We start from the raw sequence: 8,657 nt of genomic DNA on the forward strand, positions 1-8,657 counted from the left end.
TTCGCCCTCCAGACTTATGCTATAGATCTTTATCGTGCTGCCGCCATTTCAGTCATGTTCCCTGTGTCCAATAACAGTACCGAATGATAATGTTTTTTGTTCAAAAAGGAACCAGACTATTTTCCCTTCCAGCCTTGCTTTGGTTACGTTGATTTGAATGGGGAAAAATCAAGATGGCAGCAACATGATAATGGTCAATATGACCAAAATTAAACATATTACTGTGGTGGAAGCACGTTTCTTCACATGTACATGTACATGTAGTATGCTTTTATTCAGTACTCCGGACTTTCAACCAAGTGGGTTTTCTATAGTTAAAGTTTACAACATTATCGCTATGAAAACACTTTAAAATGTATCGCTATTATTCAAAACATAACGTTGATAATTAAAAATGTGGCAACATTGCTTCACCAAGGTTATCCTCGCCCACTTGGGGTCAACATGCAAATTGAGGTCAAAGTAATACAAATTAGTACATAACCCTTTTACCGTCGATCGTTAGAATTCGTACAATATGAATATTCAAAACCGGACTGTACATGTATAATGAACCCTTCTGAAAAATACGTCACTATTGAAGGTGCACTGATCCTTTGTAAGATTCACAGCAATGTTATACGATGATAAAGCCATCATGCTCATTGAAAAAAACCATGACTCTACCCAGCTCATCGCGTGGCACCCCGCTAGTGTAAAAGCTCATGAACCAGATTTAGCCTAAGAGTTTAGACACCAAAAAACAATCAGTATCATAACTTTAAATTAGTGAAAAGTTCACACTTTCCAACCTTTCTTCTGGAAATAAGGTGTAGGCCTTCACCTTTAATTTTCATTGTTTTTTTTTTAACAGTTTGTGTATTAAAGCATGTTTTTGAAACCCATTAAGTTATAATGCATTAGAAAGTGTGTATCGAAGCCAGAAGAGATCAAATTGTCCACACATTTTTCCATGGGTGGCAGTGAGGCCCAGTGCAGTTTAAAGAGGCAGTCTAGTATCTGGACCCCATTTGTGGTGCTTGGCCTGGGTAACCATAAGTAGTGGTTGATTAACTCAAGATAAAGTGGTATTTTTTTTCAATAGCAATCATTGGCAATGAAAGGTTTGTTTTTACTGGTGAAAAAAACAATGTTACGCCGTCATTGAAATGCAGGTTCAAAAGATAATAAACTACAGCAAGAAGGAGAGAAATAGTCAAACTGTTTGGGTAAATAAATGGAGAATCATCATTTTTATTCTGAGGCTACAAATGCCAAGTTAAATGCCTGGTCAATTACCCAAGACCAAACTACTAAAATGAAAGGCTCCTTATGATGCATATGCTGGTAATACAAAGCAGTATAAAAGTTAAGATAAAAGGGGCATTTAATTTAAAATGTTGTGCAAAACCAAGACACAAAGAGGGCTTGGTTGGGAAGTTAAAGTTAGTGTTTCCGAATCTCCAATAAGAATGAAGCTGATCTACATTGTAGTCTCAAAAGAAATGTAATCGTTTGTATAGAACATTCCAAGGTATAACGATACAATCTTATGGAGCTGGCCCTCCATGATTTGCGTTTATTTTGGAAAAGTTTAGCAAATCTATTTCAGCCCAATTTAAACATTTAAACCTTTAGCCACGTCACACAGGCTGCATGCCACCTGCACCAGTGTTTGCACTCAAGCATGTTAGTTACAAGAATATACAGTAACTAATTATGGCGCACAGCAAACGAAGGGCAGCATCGACACTGATCTACAAAGAAGATCATTCATAATGGACTCTCTGTTGCTTCGTAAATAAAATGGTTTAAAGGTGTCCTTTAGTATTATTTATTGTGTGTGAAATGCATACAAGGGCAGATACAGCAAACATATACAATGCGGGTTTGGTTTAAACATTTTGGAAAATTAATTGTAAATGGATTAAGAATGGTTATCGTTTCAATGTTTAAACGGCACCCTTTACCACCAACCACGCACAAGGGCAACAGCATGTGCGCCTGTCATGTCCTAGCTGCTGTACTCATATTCATAATACAAAACAGTCTAAAAATTTGAGAAAAGTGCACAGAAACTGCAGTGAACCAAGTTACAAAGAAGGCTTGGTTGGGAAGTTTATCTTGCTGAAGTTTGTGTTTCTGAAAGTCCAATAAGAATAAAGCTGGTCTCATTTGTTTAAACAAAAAAAAGGGATCTATTGAAAAAAAACATGGATACTTTGTTTCATAGAGATAGCCCTCGATGAATAGACCATTCTATTTGGCACCGCCCACCATGTATGTGGGCAACAAATCGTTCACCTCTCCTATCTTAAATACCGGTATTATTGTACATGTGGGTGACTGCTCTATGTTCCGACACCCCTATGTTCCGACAACCTAGATTGTGTTACTCCCGGTTAGGGTTAGGGTAAGGGTTAGGGTTAGGGTTAGGAATAGGAACATGTGCAGTCGGAACATAGGGGTGTTGTAACATAGAGGTGTAACCGTACATGTGCCAGACGTGCACATGTCATTCATGGCAATGCATGCACATTACAAATTTGTACACACCTATGTCGGCATAAATCATGGCTGTGATTGGTCAAAACTTCATGGAGCGGGGCTCGTGGATCAGTCTATTGCCCACCTCTTTTCATGACAAATGGTGGAGCACGGTACATGTACTGGTAGCTGGAAATATAAATGAATGTTGCACGATTAGTAGTTACACTTGTACCGTATCTTTAAGCAATACATGTAGAAGTAGAGAAGAACTTGCGACACATGCGGGGTTTTTTTCAAGACTGATTATTTTTCAACCTACAATGCACATAGAACACCTCATGTAAAAAAATTGTTGTTATATTTCTGAGGCGATGGTATCAGTTTAGAACAAATTTTGTCATTTTGGGAAATGGGAAGTTTAAAAAAACATCAAACTAGCACTTCCATTTAAACACATGGAAGTATGTACAACTGTACAAGCTCCAAATAAGTTTCCACATATGACTACAGTTGATGTACATGTGTAAGATACTAAATGTAATATAACACATGTAAACTTTCTATGCACATGTATACAATCCCATATCCTGCTCAAAGTGTTTGAAGTCTGTCCTGTTTGTGAAGTTGCAATCAGAAAGTTTCTGTACATTGCACATGTCCATGGATGCATGGATGTTTTGTAGAAACATTGTCTCGTTACCATTTTTGTACCTTCGTTTATTTTTTATTCCTCGCCTTTTGTTTTGATCGTTTTAACAATTATGTGTTGGTTGATATCTCTAAACCAAGTGATGCATGTACATGTACCCAAGCTCAAACTCCCGATCTATACTTGCAACTGCTAATTTATGTGCAGGTGTGTATGTAATATCAGAACCATCCGGACAGTCCCATGAAGCAATGCACTTGCCATCTGCACTGAAATGGCAAATTTTATATGAGGCCACAAGGTAAATATCACCTGCATCATCACAACACAGCCCACGAGGATAACTACAACTTTGAGTAAACAGTTTGTTGCCATGTAAGTCAACAGCCATCAGCAAACCTTCCTTGCTCCAAATGGCATAAATTAGTCGCTTGTTGCTAAAGACCAAATATGTACCAATCTTTGGAGCAGACAATGTTCTGACAAGGGAACCATCTGGGTTGTGTAGAGATATCTGTTCCTTGTCCTTGTAACCCACTGCTATCAAATTGCTGCTGTCCACTGCCAGGCACGTTGGCGTGCCGTCCACGCCGGCCTCTTTCCCCGGTAGGAACTGATGAAGGAGCTGGTATTCCTTGTTGAAGATCTTGACTGCAGGATTGTCTAGGATCAGAAGTTGATCATCCTTGTTGATGGCTAGAGCTGTTGCTTTCTGTATGTCATTAGGGTCATGGGGTTTGTTCGGTTTAGCACGGACACGTTTGTAGGTCTTTGTAGAAATCACCTTCCCCTCTGGATCCAATGTATGCAGCTGATCACTGCATACCACAACCATTTCACTTGTGTAGTATGCTGCTATACATATATGTTCTGTGAACCATTCACGAAGTTCAACTTTTGGAAAGTTCTCATCCATCTCCCATTTCTCCTCCAGGAGCAGAGTCCCAAGCTGACCATACTCTTCACTCTCCTTAAAGCCAAGGAATGACTTCCCATGCTTGATATCCAAACTCTTATGCACCTCCACCTGCTCATTCAAATCCCGCAGCATTTTCTTCTTGGACTCCAGGATCTCATAGCAAGTTGCTGTAGTCATCACGTCATTCACTTTACCCACAATTTGCTCAGATGTTTCTGCATATGCAAATTCTGTATCTCGTTTAATGGCAATGGCCCTGGCCTCCGTTTTGAGTTGTTTTTCTTTATCTCTGATTTTGGCAATTTCCCTTTCTACTTTCTGTGAAATTTGAGAGTACGTTTTTGCCAGCATCTTGTCAAGCCGGTAACGTGAATGGCCTGAAGAGGGGTTGGCAGAAATGAATTGTTGAATGCACTCTACTGTTTTAGATATGGACTCATGTACTTCTTGTTTACATCTGCTAACCGCTTGGTCGATGCTGACGTGAGAATGTATGGATTCTTTGTGGTCAAAGTTTGTGCATTCATTGCATATGAGAACTTCACATGAGTTACAATACAGACAGAGGTCTTGATCTGGATGCTTGAGACACTTTGGAACTTTCTTGAGTTCATTGTCCTCTGTTATTTCTTGGGACTCAACAGGTAGCTCTGTCAATGCCACAATCTTGTGAGTTCTCAGTGATGCCAATCGATTGTGTGCCTTCTGGCATTCTTGACAAAGATAATGCTTGCAATCCATGCATCGAGAAATGGCTTCGTTCTCCTCATCACATGCCTGACACATGACTTTTAACCCCTGACCTTCAGTCTGCTCCTGTTGATTGACTTCCTTTGATCCTCCAGGTAGCATGTCCACGCCAGCTTCAGTCAGGGCAGTTTCCTTTCGACACAACGGACAGACGATATTCTTGTTGTCCTTATTTTGTGTCAGTCTGAGTTCTTGCAGACATTTCAGGCAGAAGCTGTGTGAGCAGTCCAGCATCCTAGGATCCTTGTACTCAGTGTAACAGATGGGACATTCTTGAAGTTCCTTCTGAGTCTCATCCAAGACTAAATCGGTCACACCTCCTTCTGCCTTCTTGCTCATTTGGACTCTACATGTACCATATAAGAGTGGAAAGAAAAACAAACTTTCAACTTATGCATACTATAAGATACTGTATAAATATAGACTGACTCATGTTCAGTATACAGTGGAACGCCGCTATACGAACATTTTTGGATCCAAAGAAAGTGTTCGTAATAATTATGATTGTTTGGTATAGTGATTTTAAACCACTCTTACCCTCTTTTGACCAATAGTGAACTGGCATTTCTAACATCCCACGGCCGCACGAGGAGTCAACACAAAACTTTAGCTATAGGTGGTTTTCCCTTTTATTACTTGGGCCGGGTGTTTTTCCCTTAATTGTATTCCTTGGGGAAATAATAGCTGTCGCTCGTCGCCATTCACACACGATGTAACTATGGGACGTTCGATGTTCGGGTATTAAAAGTGGCCCAGATTCAATACATGTACAATCGGTAATTTTTTTGTTAATTGTTTATTTGTTGACCGTTTTCAACAACAATGTTCGGTATGTTTTGTACATTAAAACCGGGAGCCAAGGATGATGTTCGGTATAGCCGAATGTTCGGTATAGGGGTGTTCAGTAAAGCGGCGTTCCACTGTAGTTCACTAATAGTTTGCATACATGTAGATGTAAATATGTATTGAAATCACTTCAGTTTTATGCAGATGCAATCAAATACATACATGCACATAACAATTCAAAGGCAAAGAATCAAAGGACATCATGACAGTCGAAAATTCTTCTTCTTGGATGCATGAGAGCACAATGCAGTCTGTCATAGTGTTATTTATTATATTCGCCTGTGTGGCTGCATCAAAGAGAATTTATACGGTACAACATTTGCAAAAAAACAAAAAACAAAACTACCAAGTTATTATGAAATAGTTACTGGACTGTTGGCGAATGACAGTCCAAGGTATCCTGTAAAATCGTGGCACCTGGTGTGCTGACATTTTCAAGAATAGTGGTATTTTTGTATCAATTTCAAATTGGAAAAAAGCTGGCTTTTTATACCATATTATTATGTTATATTCATATAACTAAATTTTCCATATTTAGTTAATCTGAATATTGTTTACAATCGTGATCACACATCTATGAACGGGTACAAGCCTTCTAAACATGTTCCCTGACCATACAATTCCCCGACGTCTATAAATTGCTCATTTTCAATTTAAAGGGAATATACATCATTTGCTTTTGCTGTAATTTTCAGAAATGGATGGAATTGGGGGATTGGAAATATAAAGCAAATATAGTTACACTGACTTTTTGGAGGTTTTGGGTTCGAAAATGCTATAAAAACCAAGAAAAACGATCATTTACCTGTAGTCTGGTTCCCCGACTCCATATAAGAAGAAACAGAGCAGTTTACATACATTGGGGAATTGTAAGGTCAGGGAACCAGTCTAGCTGGCTCGTACCCGTTCATAGGTTTGTAATCGATTGCAAACAAGTGCAATAGTCAATTGGGGCCAGTATTTGAAAAAAAGCCAGTTGTTTCCAACGCTGATCGGCCGATCAGCGTTGGAAATTGATACAAAAATACCACTTTTCTTGAAAATGACAGTATACCAGGTGCCATAATTTTACAGGATGCTTTAGACTGTCATTTACCAACATCCTATTAAGGTATTTCGCAAAAACTTGGTAGTTTTATTTTTCGATGTTTGCAAATGTTGTATATTCCCTTTAAGTGGTGCCAGGGAACCAGACTACAAGAATATGATTGTTTTTCTTGGTTTTTTCTCGAATATCTACAAACCCAAAATGTCAAACAAGTCAGTGTAACAATATTTGCTGTAAAATACTAACCCCAAAATCCATCCATTTCTGAAAATTACACCAAAGGCAAATGTTGTATATTCCCTTTCACATCGTCCACCTACCTACTAGTTCAACAGACCTGTTTATGGGTCAGTTTGAAGTCGTTTCCTGCATGCAGTCTGTCAGCAGTGTCAGCCACACCCTACTAATACTACAACAGCACGACTGTATGTTGTGTACACGGATTGTCCAATACTGAATAGTGTTGTAGATCAAGAATTTAAGTTTGCCTGAAGATAGAGAAAGGACTGTCAGAAAGAATCAAAGGACAATCCATTTGTCTGCATGGGATACAGGGCCCCAAAAGCTAATAACATGGGCTTATTCCATTAGGGTCCCATGGTGCTGTATTTCTCCTGTGCTAGCTTGATTATCATCCTCCACTTACCTACAAATGTAGCCGTTGTATAGGTTGAGTTCAAAACTTTTCCCCCCTTTATGTATACAGTCTGTCAGCAGAATCAGCCACACCCTACATGTACTGCTACATGTACTACAACAGTGCTCACTGCTGTACTGTAGGTATTGTACACATTGTATAGTGCCTCACTACCACAGTCAAGTTCACTTTACTGAGTTGTAACAGCTATCATTGCGACGTCACAATTGAACTGTTTCCTCATGAACATAATTTCTCATCCTCCACTTACCTACAATGTAGTTGTTTTATGGGTTGAGTTTGAATTTTTTTCCTGCATACAGTCTGTCAGCAGACTCAGCCACACCCTTCTTGTACAGTAAGGCCCATGTATACTACAACAGCACGACTGTATGTTTTGTTCACGCATTGTCCAATATTACTGAATAGTGCCTCGCTACCACAGTCAAGTGCACAGCAACTGCTGTCGTTGTGACGTACATGTAAACGTTGAACTATTTCCTCATGAACACAATTCCCAGGTTTTTATGAATAGCTTTTTATGACACATCTCTGACCTCCAGCATATTGTTGTTGGTTGTGGCTATATGGCCCAATTTCATAGAGCCGCTTAAGCACAAAATTTGCTTAAGCACAAAAACGTTGCTCAATATAATCATGTTACCCACTGAAACTCCATGCGATTGTTATGCTAAGTAAAGAACAGCTAAATACCAGTCACAAGCAATGTACATCGCATGGAGTTTTGGCCAGTAACATGATTATATTAAACAAGGTTTTTTGTGCTTAAGCAAATTGTATGCTTAAGCAACTCTATGTAATTGGGCCCTTAGGTGTCCTGTACTTGTACATTATACCCGGCTGCTCTTGTGCATGTACTGTAGGCAGATCATGGATCGGTGTATTACAGTTTATAAAAAGTTGATGAGGATAACCTGTATGGGTTATATTCCACCGGGTTGGGAAACAATGTGTCACATATGACCATATTATGAAAAGCATGAATGCCTTGCTTGCAGTTGCTCTACATAATATTTGTTGTTGGGTGTTTCACTACTGCAGAAAGTTTTAAGTCATTGGAATGTATTTTGCCAAAGATATGAGCCAAAATGTCATTTCGGACAGAACATTGATACCGTGTCAATGTCAATGCCGGCAAGAAAAAAAAAACGTGTAGAAAGTCTATGGGATTTGGAATAGAAAAACATGAAGAAGATAAAAAAATAATAACAAGTACAGCAACAAAGGCTTTTAATTCCCCAAGGTTTTGCGGAAAAGCCAATCAGATTTTCCACACATTTTTTTTGTGTGTGGCAGAGAGGCCCAGTGCATGTTATAG

The 8,657-nt window shown here is 39.1% G+C and overlaps 1 protein-coding gene across 1 annotated transcript; it reads right to left on the reverse strand.

The window, feature by feature from the left end:
* Window positions 1–3,248: 3,248 nt before the first annotated feature.
* Window positions 3,249–5,126, reverse strand: LOC119742817 (tripartite motif-containing protein 45-like). The gene has a single exon (XM_038218998.1). The coding sequence runs from the start codon at window positions 5,124–5,126 to the stop codon at window positions 3,249–3,251; it is 1,878 nt and encodes a 625-aa protein (XP_038074926.1).
* Between the last annotated feature and the right edge of the window lie 3,531 nt (window positions 5,127–8,657).

This window comes from Patiria miniata, unplaced genomic scaffold (assembly GCF_015706575.1).
Source record: "Patiria miniata isolate m_02_andy unplaced genomic scaffold, ASM1570657v1 HiC_scaffold_6, whole genome shotgun sequence".
Taxonomy (NCBI): Eukaryota; Metazoa; Echinodermata; class Asteroidea; order Valvatida; family Asterinidae; genus Patiria; species Patiria miniata.

What these genes read in the sequence shown, in the direction of transcription:
- LOC119742817 (XM_038218998.1), bottom strand. Translation starts at nt 5,126, where the DNA reads ATGAGCAAGAAGGCAGAAGGAGGTGTGACCGATTTAGTCTTGGATGAG.